This window comes from Protopterus annectens, chromosome 3.part1, assembly GCF_019279795.1.
Source record: "Protopterus annectens isolate FY-2018-M chromosome 3.part1, PAN1.0, whole genome shotgun sequence".
Classification (NCBI taxonomy): domain Eukaryota; kingdom Metazoa; phylum Chordata; order Ceratodontiformes; family Protopteridae; genus Protopterus; species Protopterus annectens.
This window is the reverse complement of record NC_056732.1, coordinates 84003236-84026796: the sequence shown is the minus strand read 5'-3', so window position 1 is coordinate 84026796 and position 23561 is coordinate 84003236. Positions and strand designations below refer to the sequence as shown.

Genomic DNA, 23561 nt, shown 5'->3' with positions numbered 1-23561 from the left:
ACAGTAAAGGAAAATTTTCCTTTTTGAGTTTTTGTCCCTCCTAGTTGACAAGGATGTCAATTGACTAAATCTACAAAGCTGTATGATGTCAGAAGAGGTGGGACCAGTCCTGCTTTATGTCTCCCATGCATATAGTTTCAGACTTTATATTTTTTCTATTAAAGAAAACAAAGTGTCTTCAACTGAACTATGCAGCTGAGTTGTGGTAAAGCCCTAGAAGTTTGCATCACTTATGTTTCACTACTGCAGCATTGACTAAAATTATGACCCTGTTTTCAAGCTGGGTACACCACTTTTCATGCATAGCATAATTTATGTCCCCTTTGAATAATATTACAATGCCATCTTCTTGTTTATGTAATGCATACTAGCAAAATATTCTGTACTAAAGACATTAACCGATCTATGAAGATGATGATGGTGATGAAGATGCCCTTTAGATCATAGAGCTCCATGCTTCATGTTTCAGTTTAATGCATATGATATGACTAGTTAACACAAAGGACTAAAGCTCTGAGCTATTAACAAGCTGCTTCCTATGCCCATGGTATTAGGGTTTGATTCTTCCCACCTTCATTTATGTTACTGTGAGCAAGACATTTAACCCGGTAGTGTTCCTGGGCTGTCCAGCCTGGAGCCAATAACTGACCAGAATAAGTAACCAAAACTAAATAACACTGAAGCAAGAGTAGAAAAGGGACATAGAAAGTAAACAAGACTACATATCACTGATGTGACAGTACAAATGTACAATGGTAGAAATATGTTATGCTATGTAACAATGTAAATAAAATAGATTCATATAAGTTTTCAAAACATTTATGAAAATGGAGTAACATAAATTAGAGATATAACAGTATAGGATGTTAATGGGGGGATTACAGTAGAGAACAGTTTTAGTTAGTCTTAAGTGATCTAACCTGAGGGGTAGCAGGTACATTCTGCTTTACAAACTAAGTGAAATTTTAGTAGAGTATGGAACTTGGAGAAAAAAATGAATCTTTTCTTTCATGTGGGAGGGACAGCCATAGTTTGGGATCAAGAACCAAGAGATTCAGTTTTGTTCTAACTGGTCACACCGTAATCGTTAATGAAACATGATTCCTGGCGCTCTGTGATTCAGACATCATCATCATCATCACAAGTCAGAGACGTGTAGCTTGGAGAAAGGGATTTGTGTTTTAGGGTTGTGTATAGGAGTATGTCGTATTAGTTTTGATACCAAAGGAGGAAGGCTATGTTTAAGTAGGAGGTTGAACAAATGCAATCCTAAAAGCAGATGTGTTCTTTGGTTAACAGTTTCCCTTTTCTGTGCTCATTGCTGGCGAATGCATAATAAATCAACATATTTTGTTTTCTAGTCTTTGAATAGTGGGGAGTTTTTAGTAGACAATGCTGATATAAGAGGGAGGCTGAATTCAAGTTGAGAGAGTACTATTTCTTTCCTTATTGCTGACTTGGTAGATTATGTCAGAAAAGGGGATACTTTTGTGCCCAGGAAAGTAGGAAATTGTTTTTTAGCTACGTTTTAAGGATGTAGTTTGAAGTTTAATGGGGGGGGGGGGGTCTAACTAGAGACCTAGAAACTTGAAAGAGGAGACTTGATCCGAGGCAAGTTGTTGTGATCATAGATCGTTAACGTTTTCTTGGATCTGCTAAGCTTCTGTTTAGTATCAGAAAGCATAGATTTAGTTTCAAATGTATTTATATGGAGCCCCTCTACTAACTAACATATCTTCTTCCAACACCTCTAAACTAGAAACTTGCTATAATAAAATCTCCAAATTCGCAACTAAATCCAAAACCTCTACTCACCACTGCCTAACCCTACAATCTCTGAAATGGCTGGAACTCCCAAACCTCCTAGACTATTTCCAACTAACCACTGCCCACAAATTAATATTCTATCCAGATAACTGCCCAGCCTTAACAAACATCCTTCCCCCTTACATCCCAACCAGATCTTTGAGATCTGAACACCAAAATTTAATCTCTGTCCACAAGCCCAAATGCCCTGCAGGCCAACACCTTCTCTCTTTCACTGTTGGCCAAAAATGGAACTCTCTCCCTCCTTCACTCAGGACTACACCTAACTCTGAATCCTTCAAAACCCTACTTTTCTCTTACCTATCCACTAAACGTAAATGCTCCTGCTTTCACCCTACATAACTATCTTGAGAATTTCCCCTTTGAGCTCTTCATTCTCCTGCTTTTCTCTGCACTATTAGCTCTTTCTATTATCTTGATTAAACCCAAGCTAACATACTCAGACTAAGCATCCTCTCTCTCTTGACTCCAAGTATTGTATATATTGTAAATATCAACTAAGTCATATATACTTATTGTCCAGTCAATCTAAACTTACTGTCCTGAATGTAAATACCTACAAACTGTGCTACCTATGTCAAAATTGTATTTCAATGCCAATTTATCCTCTGTACCTGATTGCATATATGTATTTTCCACTGCATTATGTAACCTTTATATCCATTTATGTATGTACTTACCATTGCATTATGTAACCTTGTAACCATATTGCTTATTGAAGCTTTTGTCCCCGGGCCTCCACTGAAAATGGGCGCACCACTGGCCCAGTGGACTTCCCCGGTAACCAAACTGAAATAAATAAATTAAGCTGAGTAGTTTGGTTTCAGCCCGAGGACAGACCTTTGGGTTAAGAGGCTTAATGTTGCAACATATGAAGTTATGGCTAATTATTAAATTTCTTTTCTGCACTGAAGCAGGACGTACGGAAGGTACTAGAAGTTTTTGGATGTCACCTGCTAAAACTATTTGTATACTTAAGTTGTTAACGTAATTTTATTTAATTATTCATTTATTTATTTGTTTTTTTATTTAATTTGTAGACTATAGGAAGGATGAGTGATAGAGAAAACAGAAGTATTAATACACAGACATGTCTAACTGTACTGGCCATAGAAACAGTATTACTTCCTTCCAGCAAAGAGAGCTGTAATTAGATGTGAAGGTCAGATGCTTTATTATGATCTCAGTTTATGATCACCTATGCTCATATGCATATCAAGGCTTTTTTCAGCATCTATGGTTCCCCCTCCTTTGCTTTGTTAGCCCTTTTGTTCCTATCTTGGGGACACGTGTCAAGACTAACATGCCCAGGATAGAGCCCTGTGGCCTATTTATTCCCTAATCAGCCCATTCATTCTACTGGACAGAGCCAGGTGGTAGAAAGTGGGCCAGAGCTCTGGACCTTGTGAACTCCCCTACCCATCCCTTGGAGCTTCTAATCCACATGGTGGTTCACTAGAGCCCCTCTAGTGCTGCTGGTATGGAAAACATATGTGCCTCTGCCCACATACTAATCCCCAGCCCTGAGGTAGCATGTCCTCTAGAAACTCAAGTTCCATGATTGCAGAACCTCCCCCTAAGATGGCGGGCATGACATCATCATCTCACTCACATCACCCCTCCCCATTCCACTAATCACCATGGGGGATAATCAAAAAGGGGCTGTCTAAGTCATATTTAGGACCTTATCCCTCTGTGTTACAGGTGAAGTGAACTGCTTAAAGACTTTTGATGTGAACTGGTTAAAGGATTAAAAGAAACATATATTAGTGTTAAATATGCAGTGGCTAGGACAGAAAAGTGTTACAGGATCAAAGGAAACAGATATAAGTATTAACTCATTAACACCTACATGGTCTGGAATATCACATCTCTAGCAGCCTACACACATCTTGCATTCCAAAGCATTTTCTGAAAAAGAAGCTTAAAAAAGCATAAGATAAACAAATGTAAATATTCTTTTAACAATAAAAACTATTAATACTGTACAAATAGCCATGCTATCAGTAAGAAGTATTCCTTACAGTGATAACAGTGTATTTATAGACTTTTCCATAATTACTATAACATATTATAATGCATGCAAGCCCCAAATTATATTTTTTGTAAACCGTTCCTAATAACCTTTCATTTCTTGAAAACTGTACAACCTAGACATATATTGTTAGAATATTTTTTGTTAACCAGACATAAGCTTTTGCAAAACAAGAAATTCCTCTGTAAGTGCATGTTTATTGAGATATTTACAGAAATATGAAAACATATGTTTAATTGTATAATTATCAGAATAAGTAATACTAGATATTTCTTAGATGTGCAACTTACAGTGCAAATATCAGACAGTTTTCTTCAACAAAATCTAAGGTTTCACTTAATGTCATGCAACAGTTTGTAAGTTGCTTATTTTTTGAAGTATTAAGTACATATGGGATATTGCATATTTTCATAATTACTTGCAAACAACTAACAATATTTTTAGTATAGTGTGATGTAAACCAGCAGTATCAGTGAATTGTCCTGTCTCCCACATTGGTGTTTCACACCATACACCTCAATAAAATGTAGGACTCTCATTTATGAAAATATGAATATAAATTTGAAAATATCAATAATAAGTGGAAAACAATGATTAATTTCTCCATTGCAGGACATTCTAGACTAAAAATCCTAGTGTCATTTTGTTAATAACTCTTTGCCCTTTCTAATAAAAGCTATTATCAGCTAGTAAGTCACTTAAAGAAGCTAGACCCAAAAACTTTCTGGGCACCATAATTTGGTAGGGTGTGTGAAATGGAAGTACACAAAAGGCGTTTTAGCCTTCAGTGAGTTAAATGAACACTAGCTAGAACAGAAAAAAAGGTCAAAAGATCAAAGGAAATATTTTTTTTTGGCTTCATTGTGTCATTGTTATGAGATGTACACCAGTGCCCTCATTCATCACTGGATCTACCAACCCCTCACCTTACAGCTGAACAAACTCTGATGCTGGCCACAGGCTGGTCCAGACTTTAAAGTCATACTGGGAGGTCTTGCCATCACTGCTTCATCTGAGGGATTTTTTTTCTTTATGACCTAATCCTGACTTCCCATCCTTACCCTCTACACTTGGCTATTCATGTCTGGTGGCTACACCCCTCTATAGACTGTACCTTGCCTGATGGAGTGCCTTAGACATGCACCCTGGCATCAGCATGCCCATCCATTTTTGCCAGCAGCTCAAGTGAAAGGAAATAGATACTAACATTAAATGAAAAATGTGGTTAGGACAGAAGTCCTGTGTACAGCCATAGCTAATGTAATAACATAGGTATTTAAAGTATTTTTTCCTAGTCTAATAAGCTACAGCTTCCCTGAACTTGCTTCAAAGATCTAATTGCCTACAATCACTCAGATTCAGGGGCAAGCTGATGTCAATGTGTTTAGACATTGAATAAGTTCCAAATGGTCTAAGAGTTCTCAGAATGCCTGTTGGTGGACTTCAGAAATGGAAAGAATTGAATGAGAAGAGGGGTTTGCAATATGATGAACTTTTGTTGGAACACAGTAAAAGTGTTGTTAATGATATGAATATCAATATCAAAGCATAGTACTCCAAATTAAAAATGGCTACTACCGCTACTCATTTTGAGTCTAAAATGGAAAGTATGCAGCAAAAATTAATTCAAGAAAAAGAGATGCAAAAAAAAGGATACTTAAATATTTTGAGAGCAATAAGCATGACTATGAAAATGGGCATATCTTAAACAAGGTGGTAGCAGTATGTCTTTCAGATCAATAGATGGTGGTATTGGACAAGCAATTGCATTTGCTGTAAATGTTTTGCTGGATGACGTAGGAGTCTTTCCTTCTCAAAGCTTAGTTACTAAGAACAAGGACAAGAGTTTTCCAGTTGATGACATTCATAAAGTCCTGATATAAATGATTTTAAAATCCATAAAATATCTGGATACTACCAGCAAAAGTATAAAAATATAAGAAAGTTTAATAAAAATGACAAAGCCTTCAAGCATACAAGTTCTTCCTCAGTGCTTAAGTGAATATTGCAAGTTAAAACACTCACACATATCTATATCTATATATGTGTGTGTATATATATATATATATATATATATATGTATATATATATATATTTAAGTTAATAAACCAGCAGTTCATGCAATTAATTAATCAGTTAGTAAAATCTGAAATTCTTAAAGATACATATACTATACATCTAAACTCAGCTGAATTTAATAACTTAAATAGATACATTAGTTCAGATCTCCATTCTTTTCATTTTAAGAATTGGTTTTATGCTACTGACTAGATTCCGCCTAGGAGTGTAATCAGCTCTAAAAAACTTTATCCACTTAAATTCAGCTAATTCTATAGCTGTATTCAAATCACCACCACAGTTGTTCTTAAATACCAGTTGTAGCACTCTAAATTTAAATGAATGGGTCTGATCTGTCAAAGCAATATGTTTAAACAATTGGTGTTTACTTCCTTTCTAATTTCTGATAAATGACAACTTATTCTGTCTTTCAATTTGTAGTTAGTTTTCCCTATACTTTTTCACAATTAGCAAGCTATATAACATTCTGTGTGCTACATATTGCAGAAGTTTTAAATATAAATGCCTTTCCGTCTATAGGTTGAATAAAGTCATTTTCTTTATTTATATACCTGCAAAAACTACAGTTATAGCAAGGTTTTGTACCATATTTGGTACCCACCTTCTTATTTTTGTTTTAAGTTCCTTATATAACTTCAGTTTTAAGTTCATCTCTCTCTTAAACACAAAAGTTGGTCTAGTATATACATAACTATTTCTTGATCCAAACATAATATCGGCAAGTTATTCCTAATGATATTTTGAATCTGTATAGTGCATTGATTATATTTTATAATGTACCCCATCTGTTTACTCTTATTTTCTATATTCTGTTGTATCACAGTCCTGTCAGAAAAATATGGCTTGGTATCCCTTTCAGAATTAACAAATTCTATATTTTTTTCTTTCTAATAAACTTTCATTAAATCCTCTTTCACAAAAATTATCAGTCATTTCAAATCCATCATGAACAAACTGTTCTGTCTGTATATTTAATCTACTAGCTCTTAATAGTTGACTTTTTACTATCCCATTATACATATATTTGGGATGCATACTAAATGAGTGTAGATATCTGGCAGCTTGATCTGGTTTTTGTAAATACTTTAGTATCTAAACTACCATCATTAAAAGACAGAGTAATATCTAAAAAAATAATTTGAATGGAAGAATATGTCATATCAAAATTAAAAAAACTGTAGACCTTTGTAAACTCATGTAATGTCACTTCACTACCTTCCCAAATAAAAAAATATGTCATCTACAAGCCTCTATAGAAGGACAAATACATCCTATGAGGCACATTAGTATCAAAGACATATTAGTCTTCCCAGACTGATAGGACTATGTTTGCATATGTGTTAATGATAAAAGCCAGCAGTTTAGCTCCATTTTATTACTTCTTATGAAATACATAACTTTGTATAAATGTTTATTGCTGTTATTTTTGTTTGGACAGGAGTCCAATCATTTTTCTTGTATTTTATTAAATATTTGAATTGCAAGGATGAATATTTGTCCTTTACATTTGCTCATGATTTGAAATCCATTAATTTTTTTAGATTTGAATATACAAATAATGCAAGTTTCCTGTCAGACAAATATATAAAAAAGAGGTTTTGAATGAGTATAAAATGCAGGGTTTCTTGTCAGAAAAAAAATATAAAAAGAGCTACAGAGTAATTCTTACCTTGATTTTAGGAGCATGCATCATATTAGTCTGAAGCAAAATATTATTAAAGGACAATTTATTGGAGCTAGCAGGTTGACTGATAAAGACAAGTTTTTTTGTAAATTTAAACTGTTCTTTGTATAATAAATTCATACACTTGGGTTGTTCTTGTGAGTCAGTGGATGAAGCCCTGGGAAAAGTAAAACATGGCAGGTTGTTAAAGTTTAGGCCCTATAAGTATGATACATGATATAAAACAGATTCAATTGTTAATTTCACAGATGTTAATAAATATTATAGTTTGTCCAACAAAATTAAGTTCACGTAAATTACATCAAAACAATTGTAATGAATAACTAGACATTTCTTAACAGTTTTCCTGGTATTAGCACTAGGATAAGTGATATGCCATTATTTGGTATGAAAACAGTGGCTAGTTTAAAGGACATTGATGGTGATTCCAACAATGAAATCAAAGGCAATGTTTAAGTGTCAGGCTTGTAATTATTATACGTATATAAAAGAAAGTAAAACGGTATGTATTAAGGACAAAATAAGAGATTTCCTGGGTTCATTCACTTGCTGTTCAAGGTTTGTAGTTTATATTGCAATATGTTTGTGTTGCTGTTCATTTTGTATAGGTAGAACATCTGTAGAATTGTCACATACAATATATGAGCATCTGTATGATGTCAAAATAGGTGACATAACCAATGCTTTGGCTAAGCATGTTAAAAAAATGTTTGCATTTTAAGAATGGTTGGCCTTTTCAGCCATTGATTATGTTACAAACAGACATATTAGATTTGATGTTAAAGATGAACTGGATTGAAAGGAAGATCTTTGGCAACTAAAACAAGAGGCATGTCATTACCCTGGGCTTAACAACAACAACAACAAAAATAAGGTTTACCTTACGAGGAAGAGATTGAAGTGTTAAAGTTATTCATTGTTTGATGTCATTTGATTGTACTTAATGTTTAAAAATAGAAGTAACTAGAAACCACAGGTATCGGAGCAAAACAAGGCTTTCAGGATCAAAATCATCCAATCCAACATAAAACAATCCAGTCCACGATAAACTGATTTATTAAAAAATCATGTAAAAACAGTGGTAAATGCTTTCACCCAACAGGGCTTCATCAGACCATATATAATCACTTAACAATTGCTTACTTTTAATGTAAAAATAGGGGCAAAACCAAATTCAACCAACAAATTTAAAGAGACAAACATCCCTAGCAGTAAGAAATATATACATATATATATATATATATATATATATATATATATATATCTCCAACCTAAAATCAAATATTTAACAATTCAATAAGTACAAACGTATAAAAACACATAAAAGAAAAAAAATATATATATGTATATGTATGTATATATATATATATATATATATATATATATATATATACATACATATAAAAACAAATATATAAAATATACAATGAAAATATTTAATATCCACATATATGTTTGCATAATGAATGTACATATATATATCTTTCTCCACATACATACATAATATATCTAAAAATCTCATAGAAATATATGAATAAGTATGTATATATATATATATATATATATATATATATATATATATATATATATATATATATGTTTGTATATATAGTTGTATGTATATATAGTAGATCACACTCACGTAATCCCATCCAAACTTTTACCTAAGCCCTCTGGACTTCAAAAAGGGCTTAAGGGGTATCTTGTCATTGAGTCCAGGGTATTGGTCTTCCCTCAGTCCGATGAACCATCTGGCTTCCTGTATGTCAGTTTGGTTCCTGATGTCTCCACCTCTAGGGTTAACAGACACCACATCAATGGCTCTAAACCTAAACACATGGGTGTCATCTGCTCCTAGGACATGTTTAGAAAGTGCATTGACAGTTGACCTGATCCTAATCTGATATAGATGTTCCCGTATCCTGTCCCTGAACTTTCTGTCTGTCTTACCAACATAGAATACTTCACATGCTACACAGCATGCAAGATAGACTACATGTTCAGACAAACAATCAACAAGGGCCCTAAACTCATATCTGGTACCATTAGAAGGATGTATGAACCACGCTCTAGAATCTATATAATCACAAAAATTACACTGGTTGCATGGAAATGTTCCCAACATACCATGTTTCTCATCCCTGTCCACACGTTTGGGGTAACACAATAACCTCTTCAGGTTAGATTTTTTCTTATAAACAAATTGTGGGGTATCTCCTATAACCTCCTTAATGTTAGGATCCACTGTCAGAACTTCCCAATGTGACCTAATCACATCCTTAACACTTCCCACATCCTGGGTGTAAAAGAGGTACCCTGATCCTGCCAACTCCAGCAGACCCATTCAAAGACTCCAACACACCTTGATTGGTTGTAACATCTACCAAATCTGAAAAATATGGGGTAGCTACACCCTCCCTCAAGGTGGATAGACCACTCAACCCCTTCTCAATCTCCTCAGTCTTATAAGCCCTAGCCTTCAACCTCACACATAAATCATTCAATTCCAAATTAAATCCTGCTTGGGAGGGATTGTACTGGGATATCTTCATAGCTTGACCTCTAACCACATTCCCAAACACATATCCCGGATGCATACTATGCCTATGTAGAAGGGCATTACGGTGACACGACTTCCTATATATCCCCGTATTCAACAACCCATTGTCCAGCCTCTCTATATATACATCCAAGAAGGAAATCCACGTTCTTGAGAACTCATGACTAAACTTCAAAAACTCAAACTATTTACTTTATCAATAAATACAGCCAATTCATCTGTCATCCCTTTCCAGATGAAAAAAGATCATCCACAAAACGTCTGTAGAAAGGGACTTTTAAATCAAAATCTTCCAGTTTCAACAGGCACTCCATCTCCCAAGCAGCCATAAAAAATGTTTGTGACCAATGATAAACGGTTCAAGAAATCTAGTGTGTATGTTCCTGGTATACCACCTCTAGTGGCTGCCTTCAGTAAATTGGTAGAGAATGATTTGTACAGGATGAAGGATGAGGGTAATCAGCATAACATGAAGGGAAATTTGACATTTAAACAGAAGAAAGCCCTGATAGGCCTGAGAAATGACCCCACCCTAGCAATTAGACCAGCTGATAAAGGAGGCTGCGTAGTAGTATGGATTCTATGTTCTGTGATGATTCCATAAAGCGGATGCTGGGAGATGAGAGGTTTTATTGTGCCATTGAGCATGAGACAGTGAAGTTACATGTACAAAGGATATGTGAGATGCTTGACGACCTTTATAAGAGTCATGTCATCACAGGAGAATTTTTTGAATACTTGTTAGTCAGCGACCCCTTCATACCTGTGATTCAGGGCCTTCCTAAAATACACAAGGATGGCAGATGGCCCCCAATGAGGCCCATTGTGTCGGGTAGAGGGTGGTCGACTGAGCCATTTTCTATTTACGTTGAAAGGTTTTTACACCTGGTTGTTGATGCTAATGCATATGTACTAAGGGATACAAAGCAATTTTTATTGGATCTGTATATGTATATGAAGGAAGTACCATTGACTCCTCTTATCTAATGGTTACTATTAATGTCCAGTCACTCTTTACAGTTATTCCCAATGGGGAAGGGGTCCGGATGGTTCATGACTACTTAAAAAGTTATATTGAGTTTAGTGGCCCTGTCATGGACTTGTTGATATTATTCCTGGAAGTTGTACTTGAGAATAATATATTTTGTTTTGACTCACAGTGCTATTTGCAATGGGATGGCATGGCTATGGGCACCTTGTGTGCCAATAGCTATGCCAACCTTTTTATGACTGCTTGGGAGATGGAGTGCCTGTTTAAACTGGAAGATTTTTTTCCAGTAAGAGTGAAAGGGAAAGCCTACAAACAGGTAGTGAGACCAGCTATGTTTTATGTGTTGGAGACAGTGGCACTGACAAAAAGGCAGGAGTCAGAGCATGACGTGGCAGAGTTGAAGATGTTAAGATTTGCACTGGGTGTGACGAGGATGGACAGGATTAGGAATAAGTATATTAGCAGGTCAGCCCAGCTTGGAAAGTTTGGAGACAAAGCCAGAGAGGCAAGATTACGTTGGTTTGGACATGTGCTGAGGGATGCAGAGTATATTGGGAAAAAGATGCTAAGGATGAAGCTGCCAGGTAACAGGAAAAGAGGAAGGCCTAAGATAAGGTTTATGGATGTGGTGATAGAGGACATACAGGTGGTTGGTGTGACAGAGCACAATGCAGAGGACAGGAAGAAATGGAAACAGTTGATCTGCTGTGGCGACCCCTAACAGGAGCAGCCAAAAGAAGAAGAATATATATATATATATATATATATATATATATATATATATATATATATATATATTCCCACCCCTATGATTCAAATCTATCTTTTGTAGCACTCTAAACTTGAACAAATTTTCATTTCCATAGCATTGAATATGCTTTTATGAAGCATTTGTATCTAGTTGTCTATGTATCTCCGACATATGTGATGCTATCCTATCTTTTAACTTATTATTCATTTTGCCTATATAGAATGCTGATCATTTCTCACAGCTGGCAAGGGAAACCACATTTTCAGTGTGAGAAGTAGCAAATGTTTAGAAAACAAAGTTCTTTTTAGAAATTGGGTGGATAAATTCTACATCAGTATTTATATACTTACAAAAGGTACAGTTATAGCAGGGAACAGTCTGTATCTTGTTCACTATATTTTGTTTTTGTCTATTACACTTAAAGTCTTTATAACATAGTTTTCCAAACATGCTTTATATAAGATATCTATCCATATATATATATATATATATATATATATATATATATATATATATATATATTAGATATAGATTATAAAGATATACAGATAGATATATACATACATATTTTGTTCAGATAATGATACCACTAACATCCATCAGCCAAATCCAAAACCAACCAAACTGACAAAATTACAAAAATTAAAATAATCTCATATTCCCTGAGCACACTTAGATATTCTGTTTAGCTAAAGTTCAAGAACAATTTGTACAGCCACTACTGCTGTCTTCCCAGCTAGCTCTGTAACATGCACTTAGAACCTGATTTAACTAATAATGCACATTAGTGCATATGTCTAAATTCTGACATTTACATTAAGGAAAATATGTTCAGTTCATCTGCCACTAAAAGTATATTTCCTACCTGTAAATTCACATCAAATTTACCAGAAAGTTATTTCACAGACTATCCATCCATCCATCATCAAAATAGTGACCAGCTAGGTTTTACCTCAGCAGCACACTGCTAGCCCTTAGATTCTCTTTTGCCACATCCCACTGGTGGTGGATTATAAAAGGCAATGCTTGTTTTACTGGTTAAAAGAGGCACAACTGTCCCTGTGCTTTCTGCTTTACTACCCCTATACTCATTCCCACCCAGCTACATATGCCCCATGCATTTGCTTTTGATTAATACCTCAATCCCTTCCTATGACCAAAGACTTCACCTTCTTATTATTTGAATGCTGCTACTACTTTCTATATTGACATCCAAGAATTATAGTGCACAATGTGTTTTGTGTGTGTGTGTGTGTGTGTGTGTGTGTGTGTGTGTGTGTGTGTGAGACTCCATTTTACTACTATATAAGGCATTCCCTATGAATGGAACCATCCTTTATATTATCTATTAGAAAAGTCTCTTGCATATTCAGCACTGTAACTGCACTGTATTAAGCCATCTCTAACTATTGCATTTAGGAAGAAGGTGTGGAGGAAGTGAACTCGTTGATGAAAATTTCTGATCCCAAGACAGAAGATACTTTGAAAAATTTGCTGTACGACTTTACAAGCAGATGCAGGTACTGTGCTGAAAATGTGTTATTCTAATCGTAAGCAAGTGCACTTGTAGTAACAAAATACATCGGTTCACATAAGAAACAAAACAAATATAGAAGTGTGGAACAGAGCAGCAGCAGTGTATCAGAATGAGCACACATGAGGGAGCGTATTATTATTGAGGAAGTAGGCATGTATGCATTTATACTATATGACTGACAACTTTCATGATGTCTTTCATATAGGAAGCCAGTAGCTTTCAATACGTCTGTTCTGACATTTATAATCATGCATATTGATGGGAAGTCTGTAGAGCATTATTTTTTCTCAGTGATTTACTAACTGTAACTGAAGATATCAAAACATCTGAAGGGTGAAGACCTACACCATTGTTAAAACAGGCTGCAATGTAATTTTGTTGCGCTACATAAGGGAATCACTTGTATTTTTTGGCCTAGTAATCCAGAACTGTATGCTTTGACAAGGTAAATTATTTCTTTAAAATTTATCTCATTTAGCAGTCCTCGCTCTGCAGGTATGGATGAAATGGTTTGTGAGCAGATCCCATCTTTTCTGTCCTTGTATTATATTGTATTCTTGACTGGCTGACATTTCTACCTGCATGGTATATAGTAAACATTAAGACAGAGCTTAATTACTCACTGTCACAGTAAGGAGATCATTAGAGATGAAATCCATGCAGTCAAACTGTGCCACAGTATTAGTAAACAACACATAGCTTATCTGAATAAGTATCTGCATTTTTACTGCAGAGGCTGCCGATAAAAATCTGAAACTTGAGCAGCTGACATTTTAGAAAATGGTTTATACTTATTGATTTAGTTTTATATTTTAACAATAAAAATAAATGAGCAGAAAACTATGCAAAACCTAAAAGTAGTCATATTTTATTTAATAAGAAAACAAGATCCACTTAAATTAAAATGAACACTAAAAGATGTTTCAGTGGATTGCCCCTCTCCACTGAAACGCTTAGAACACATAACTTCAGTGAAAGAGGGAATACTTGGTTTTGCAGCAAACCCTACTATTTTTGTACTATGAGGTGATATAATCTCAGACATGGTATGAGAAATGAATGGAAGTGTGGGAATGAAACCTCATTTAGACATGCTCAGGGGAGTTAATAAGTTTATAAGTTCTAGTTATGAGAAATTAATGTAAGTGTGGGAATGAAACCTCATTTAGACATGCTCAGGGGAGTTAATAAGTTTATAAGTTCTAGTTATCGGTGTTTTGGTCAGTGTCTGTTTAATATACTGTCTCCAAAAATTGGAATCATTGACCTTTTAACCCATCCATAAGTCTAGTTGCATTTTAAATATTGTAAGGCTCCCAGATTCTCTTTCTTTATGGAGGATACAATTCCATATTCTAGGGACAGTCTGAGAGGTGAACCCAAATATTGAGGTAGTTCTATTCAAAAAGATTTTATAGTTTAAATATGAATATTTAAGAGTGAGATAATTCTAACAGCTGTAAATTGAGGAAAGCTTTTTTCATCTTATCTTACTTTGCTGAGTAAGCCAAGATTGCTTTTCCCTAAAACACATGTATTATATAAAGTAAAAAAAGTACAAGTTGAGTGTTATATACATTTTCTAATTACAAAAAAATTAACAAATGAAATGTACCTGGTGAACCTTCTCATACATCTCAACTGTCCAGATATTTGCAGAATGTCCAGATTTTTCCTTTATATATTTGATCTGTTTCTCACACAGTTTGTAGAGTTCTGGCAAATCACTGCGTTTTGAAGCCACTAAATAACACATTTGAGTTTCAGACTTTATATCCTTCAGAAACATGCATGCCAACACAAACCAGATTATTCTAGCGACTTTTTAAGTTCATAAGAGTTATATTTAAAATCTGTCCATATTTTTGGTCTATTGCCACCCCCATTATTTTAGACTTTGCCCAGATTTCTTGTCCTAAGAGATTGAGAGGTATGAAACTCCTACAACCTTGTTCCAATGTTTAAAACTGGGTGCATATATACAGGCATATAAGACTGCTATAGTCTAATAATGGTCTAATATATATTTTGCACAGGGAAGTCATGTCCTTGATATCATATAATGATTTGCTCTTCAGCATATAACACATTTGTTTCAGGGCTTTGGTCTTTCAATCATCCATCCTCAACCCCTTTTTACACATGAGGTCAGGGTGTCACTTTCAACAGTGACAGTCATCTCAAGTTAAGGTTTACACCACCAGGTGGCCAGCCCTGCCATGGGAGTTCATCTGTACCACTCACTTGCACCTGTGGCTAATTTAGAGTGTCAAGTCCACCTGTATGCTTTTGAAACATGAGAGGAAACCAGAGCACCTGGAGGAAACCTATGCCACAGCAGGGAGGACATGCAAACTCCACACAGAAGGCACCCCAGCCGAGACTCAAACCAGAGAGCCTCTTGTTATGAGGCAACAATGCTAACTGCTGCACCACTGCTTTATAACACTGAAATGTTTGTCGAATTACAAGTTGTTTCTTATAAGAATTCTAAAGTCTGAGAGCATCCTTCCCTTTAAAAACCCTGTGTGTAATATCATTTGTTTGCCTTCTACTGCTGGATTTTTCTGCATGGGAATCATGTTATGTACATCTCCCATTTTGTGTCTATATTATGTGAAAACTGCAAAACAAGTAAACAGACTATTATCAATCCTTTTTGATCTGAAAGCATGATTTTCTCTCATCTTGTTTATAAAGCAGCAATTTGTACAGTTAGTAAATGAAGTGCAAAGCAGTTACGTTCAGCTAATTATTTTCTGTACTTATTATGACTTTCCTTCATTATGTAAAATCAGACGTTTTTAGATATATTTGAACTTCTGACTTGTGAGTTAACCGTCTGTGAATTTTACAAGACTATCAAACAGGCAAGACAACCAAATAGAACCTATAAAATGAATCAGTGCATTCTGATTAAGTTAAAACTGAAGTATTGTAAGGAAATGGGAAGAATGGGGAAAAGGGATTTGTGATGATGATGATGATTTGTTTTGGAATGGGAATGTTAAAATGTCCTTTTAATTATTTAACTTTCAGAGATCAGAGGCAGAACAAATCCAGTGTAGAACACTCTTGTGAGATGCACCAATCTGTCCAGTCTGGCAAACACTAAACTCTCCTGTCTTTAACACCCTGCCTTTAGTTACTAAGTGAATGCCAAAATGTTGTTTTGATATTCAGGTGCAATATGTAGTAATGGGAATAGTTTGCTACGCAGATCTGTTATACTCATACTAGCTAGCATGTCCAATAAGCCTATCATACTGTTTCATATCAGAAAGAAGACCTTCCTAGAAAATTCACTGCAGTGTGAAGAAAGAAAATGTTGTAATTACAATTAATCCTTTTCTTGGCCCTAGGCAAACATGACACTGTCACAAACTCCTTAAACATTCCAATAAACTGTGAGTCTGTTTCATACATAATGGACTCACCAATTAATATAAATGTATTGTGGTTGACAGGTTGCAATATATAACTTGTAGGCCACTAAGACTGGCTTGGTACAAATTTTGTGCTAGGCATATTGTTGTTTTGGACTCTGTCCATCCCTGGGTGTGATGACTGTGCATATTTGTACAACATTAACCAGTGGGAGATTTAAGTAATATTTTACACATACATCATGATTCTGGTTTTTCGGAGTGTATATCTCCATGAGGTACAGGTGAGGTGAGTTTTTTGTGCATGTGTCAATGTCTGTATGCATACCTATCAATGTTCTAGTGCAAAAATTCTGGAAAAGAAAAAAATATTGACATAAAAGTATCATGAAAGGGATTCACAAATGAAACCATGTTCGTATGGCTCCAAGAATTCTGCCAAACATAGCAATATGTATCACGCATGTAGCCAATAGCATGTGACACCAGCATACATAAAATGCCATTAACACTTCTACTGAGCAGGGGGATGTTTGAAATGAAAGCACTGTTGGCAGTAGGAATTCTAATGATTATTAGAAGGGAGTGGAAATCTAAGCATTGCCATGCATTTAAGTATCACAGAGTGTGGAAATCTTAGAATGGTAAATACGGTCTACATGAAAACATGAGAATATTTCAAATTTAAAAATTATGGAAAAACAATGCACAAACTCAGCACACATACACATGTGCATATATATATATATATATATATATATATATATATATATATATATATATATATATATATATATATATATATACATATATATATATATATATATATATATATATATATATATATATATATATACAAAAACAACGCCAAACCCACACAAAATGCGAAAAACTCTTGACCCAAGTACTGAAGAAAGGAACAGCAAATAACTTTGTGTCAGAATACTTGTCAAAGCTCCATTCAAACAGACCAATATAAAAGAATCCAAAATTCCGTACTCAGCGAGCCAGGAAGAACTCAGCAAAATTTGGTGCAAAAAACAAGTTTATTGATGTGAATGGTATCACAACCAGGGCTCGGGAAACTGTTGTACCACCTGTAGTTCAAGAAGGCTCCTTTTTGGCTCATCTAATTTCCAAAGGTATCTCCAATAGATCCAAAGAAGCCTTACATCCCATCTACTCATATATTATCAGATTCATTGTTAAATACAATGTGCCATTTGGTATGTATTTGTGTAAACATACCAATCAACATGAGTGACCTCAGAGATTCACAACTAAGTAAATCAGTTTGTTTGTTTGTGTCTTTCAGCTTTTCCCAGTTAGGTGTCACCACAGTGGAACTCCGGTTCGCTAATGATTGGCAGTAGATTTTTACGTGCCGAGATGCCAGCCCTGACGCACAACCTTCAACAAAGGTACGCCCATTCACGCATGTCTCCACACAGAAGACGCTTTAGCTGAGAATCGAATAGGACAATGTCTTACTGTGAGGCGACAATGCAACCGCAGTAAATCAGTAGTGGCCTAAAATCTTAGTTATCAGGACAGGCTGAGAGCCCTTTTTTTGTACTCAGTTAATATAAACCGTTCTGTGGAGATGTGTGTCCAGTCTTTTGAACCATGAACTATCTGACCCTCTTTGACTTCCTGTTCCTTCACAGAACAAATTGTATCTCAAATACCTCGTTGAAAGAACTAAACTTTAATCAACAGATAAATAGGTTCATGCAGTCCATTTGCAGTTCATCTCAGATCTCTTCCACCAATTACAGAGTTTCCAGAATGGTCCTGAATAACTGCAATTATAATTACAGCAGCATAACATTTTTTTTTTTTTTTAATATTTTTATTCATTTCCAAAAACAAGAAAACATGAATGCAGGTTATTTATGACAATGAAGTATTTACAAATTATTTAAAAAGGTAGGCTAAAACCTCTAAACAGATATCAAACATTAAAACCAAAATAAAGTATTTACAAGGGTGTCTATTGTTGACATATAATTGACTTTCTATACAATTGTTTCCTGATTATAATCTGCTGCAGTCATTATTCTCCAGTATTTCAGTTACTTTTTGCCATGCTACGTATAATGATGTAGTTCTTTCAGTTCTTCCTTTAATAGTGTTCATTTCCAATTGCGATACTGCTGACACCATATTCATGAATTGCTTAAAAGTTGGAGAAGCTTTGGATTTCCAGTTTGATGTAATGTTCTTGCTTGCAATAGCTAGGAGAGTCCATAAGATTACATATTTTGTTCTTGGCACACAGTCGGGTACAGGTGCATTAAACAAAATAATAGATTTGGAAATCTGGAATTTATCATTGAATACCATTTGCAGAAAATAATTTATTTTATCCCAATATGGTTTAATCAAATGACATTCGTAGAACAAATGTTGCCAGTCTGCTTTTATTGATAAATCACATCTCCAGCAGCCAATATTTTTCTTAAACATAAGTTCCATTTTATGAGGGGTTACATGAGATCTGTGTATGAATTGCCATGTAAAAAGTCTCCAATGTAATGAAGGTGATGTCTGCTTTGGAGAGAGAAGAATTAGATTTTTATCTCTGTCATTTGGCACATGTCCATTAACTGATCTATAATAATTCCATATTTTGTCATTATTATGCATTTTTATTTTTTTGTTTGTTTTATAAATAGATGATAAGTATCCCTTTCCAGTAATGGGTTGATTCGTTAGTAATATTATATGTTCTATAAGATTAGGAACATTTTGTCTTATGGATGGTTGCATTGTTTCTTGTTTGCTTAATATATACTGTCTTAATTCTTGTACATGTAACCACAAACTATCTTACATATTTAATTTCTGTTTAATCTGATCTATTGTCAGAGGTTTTCCAGAGTTTAGCAATTGATGCCAATATATTAATCCCTTTTCTTTAAGCATGTTGACTACTTCCATATTAAATGTTATTATATTACCTTGTGTGTATGCTACTGGATATAAAAGAAATGGCCATGCTTTAATATCAGGATTGCTATTAATAAGATTTTGGAAAATTTTTAATGTATAAGTAATGTATTTGGAACTTATATTTTTATTCTTATGTATCATCATATATTCCTTCATCAGCCATAGAAAATTGTTTGGTATGAAATCTGTATACTTATTTGCTACTACAAATCCTGATTTTAACCAGATTCTCTCATGAACTAGCTTCCATTTTGATGTATATTTTGTATTTAGCCATAATGATATTGTTTTAATAATGGATAAATACAAATATATTTCTATGTCTGGTAAACCTATGCCACCTATATCCCAATCATCTAGATGATACTTCATAGCTATCCTTGGTTTTTTTGGATACCATAGGAATCTTACCATTAAATCATTTAATTGTTTTAGGTGTGATTTAGCTGGTGGCAAAGAACAAGCTTGTATGACATAAAGAATTTTTGGAAATATGATCATTTTAATTATATAAAGCCTTTCTTCCATTGAAAAGAAGCATTTATTCCATCTTTGTATTAGATTTTTAATATTATTTAAGATCTCTTTATAATTTCTTTCAATTGTAGTATCTAGGTTGTTAGTTATTATAATTCCCAAGTATTTAATTATATTATCGGTAGAGATATATTTATGGTATTTTTTATTTAGATATTTTTTATTAGTATTTATAAGCAATACATTTGTTTTGTTCTCATTAAATTTAAGACTTGAAAAGTTTTGAAAGTTTTGAATTGAGTCCCATAATGCTTTTAAACTGCTATTATTATTTTTTAAGGTAATTAAAATATCATCAGCAAAAAGTTGAATTTTAAGCTCTAGGCTGTTGTCTAGTTGTATTCCTTCAATATTTTTATCCATACGTATATTATTTGTTAAGGGTTCAATGACTAGTGCAAACAATAACGGAGAAAGGGGGCAGCCTTGTTTTGTGCCCTTAGTTATTTTAATAGATTTAGACAGACAAGATCCCAGTTTTATATAAGCCAATGATTTTTCATATAATGATTTTATTAACAAAGTGAAGTTGTTTGAGAAGCCATATTCTTCTAAAACTAACCACAGATAATCCCAGTTCACTAAATCAAATGCGTTATTTATGTCTAAGCTAATAACATTCATTTTGTTTTTTGTGACATTTATATAATCAATTAAGGAAAGAATTTTTTTAATGTTGTCATAAGTGTTCCTATCTTTTATAAAACCTGTTTGATCCTCCTCTATCAAAAGTGGTAGTAACTGTTTTATTCGCGCAGCATGTATTGCCATAAAAATTTTATAATCTAAATTAAGAAGTGAAATGGGTCTGTATGATGAACAGTCACTGGGATCTTTATTTTGTTTCAGAATTGGTGATATTAATGTGTACTTTCAAGAAGGAGGAATGTCTTTACCATTTTTATCTGATGTAAAGACATTCAATAACAACAGCAAAGCCTCATTTGATAGCAATTTAAACATTTCTGGGGTGATATTATCTATACCTGGATCTTTGTTTAATTTTAGCTTATTTACTTCAGCTTTAAGTTCTATCATTGTTATTTGTTTATCTATTAGTTGTACCTGCTCCTCTAATAACCTAACTTTAACATTGTTTTTGAGAAAAGCTTTCAATGTTGAATGTGTTTCTGTTTTCTCATTTTGATTATTAAGTTTATGAAAAAATAGCCTAAAAGCTTCTAGTATTCCTTCTAAATCAGATACTTTCTTTTTGGTTTCTATATTATGTATTTCCTTGATTTGATTTGTTTTAATAATCTTTTTAGTCCTATTTGCTATTCTTTGTTGGTTTTTAGGGCTCATTGAATAGTAACATAGTTTAAGTTTTTCTAAGTTGATCATTGTTTTGTGGTGTAGCGTCTCTGAGTATTTTTTATTAGTATCTTCTAGTTCTTTTATTAAGTTGGTGTTTCCATTTTGAATATCAAGCTTTAAATTATCTACATTTGACTGTAATTCCATTAATTCGTTATTCCACTGTTTTTGTTTATTTTTATACCATCCCACCGCTCTTCCATATAGGTATGCTTTCAATGCATCCCATATATATATTTCAGATACATCTTTTGTAAGATTGATATCTAGGAATGTTTGTGTCTCTTTAATATAAAATTCCTTAAAATCTTTGAGATTTGTTATGTAAGATGGTATTCTTGTTACTGATCTCCTTCTCTTGAAACATAAGTCTATCTCAAACGTTATGGTGTTATGGTCCGAAAATGGGCATGAAATTGTCTTGACTTTATTTAATTTAGAGGTTAAATCCTTTATGTACACTCTATCTATTCTAGAGTATGTATTATGTCTATAGGAAAACTGTGTAAAGAATAGTGAATCTGGGATAGCATACTCATTTATGTCAACGATATTAAAAGTTTCAACAAACTCAGATAACTTTGTTAAAGGTGATCTCTTACGTGTAGCTTTAGTATTTGTGTCAGTTTCTTTTATAATGCAATTGAAATCTCCAGCTATGATTAAATTGCCTTTGGTATATTGTACAATGTCTTCTAAGTGTTGTTTGGTCACTCTAACACCTAGTTCTGGTATCCAGTAAATATTCACTAATGTATATATCATTTCATTGATAGATATTGTCACTAGACAAAACATTCCTGAGTTGTTATGGAACGTGTTTATGATTTTAGGCATTAAAGTAGTGTTTTTCCACAAAATTGCTACTCCCCTTCGCTTCTGATTATAGGTGGAACTTACTAGTATTGTATAATTTTTATTGTTTATTTTATTTATGTCTTCCTGTGTAAGGTGTGTTTCCTGCAAAAATACTAGTTGTGCTTCACATAGCTTTAAATATCTATAAAGACCTCCCCTTTTGCAGCTATTATTTAAACCATTTACATTAAGAGATATACATTTTGCAATTGGATTTATATTAGCTTTGCTTTTATCCATATTCATATACTCGTAACAATTTGTAGATGTGTGTACATGAAGAGAATGACTTGTTATTTCTTCTTCCAACAGTATTACAATAGATTATAGACACCCAATAAAAATAAATTACAAGATCATAACTGAGAACAATATAAGATAAACAACCACTAAACCCCTCCATGAGAAAAAACATCTCATCCTTGAATGATCTAATCATTCAAGCGATCTCTCTAAGTCTGCATTTCAGCATCCTCCCCCGGCCCCGCCATATGGTAGTTTTATAATGAAAAGTATCTTATATATCTTTTAAGTATACATGTATCTGTCTTTACAGATTACTTAAATACAGTCTTTATCTAATTTTAATATTTTATAAAACACTAAGGCAACACAACTATACATAGATTTAATACTTAACTATTTGGTTTTGTTTAAATTGTAAAGGAAAATCTTTTATTTTAATATATCTTTTGTGTAGCAATAACGGTTATGCATCTAAATAATATGCTTGCTGTCTATCTCCCTTATAGTGTGAGTGGCATTCATAGGTATCAAATTTATTGTAATGGTCTACCTATATATATATATATATATATATATATATATATACATATATATATACATATACATACACATACACACACACACACACACACACACACACACACACACACACACATATATATATATATATATATATATATATATATATATATATACACACACATACATACATACACACATATATGCATACATACATAAAAAAAAAAATGTTAAGCATTATATGCATCAGTTAACCATGCCACAAGTTGATTAAATCAG

General features: G+C 33.8%; 1 protein-coding gene across 2 annotated transcripts in view; it reads left to right on the top strand.

Annotated features, from left to right (window-relative positions):
- Positions 1–23561, top strand: part of LOC122798011 (fer-1-like protein 6) — a 1810759-nt gene that overhangs the window by 745701 nt on the left and 1041497 nt on the right. For both annotated transcript variants that reach the window (XM_044066595.1, XM_044066597.1), the window contains exon 15: positions 13347–13447. In XM_044066595.1, the coding sequence (XP_043922530.1) occupies positions 13347–13447 (101 nt within the window). The remainder of the gene's footprint in view (positions 1–13346; positions 13448–23561) is intronic.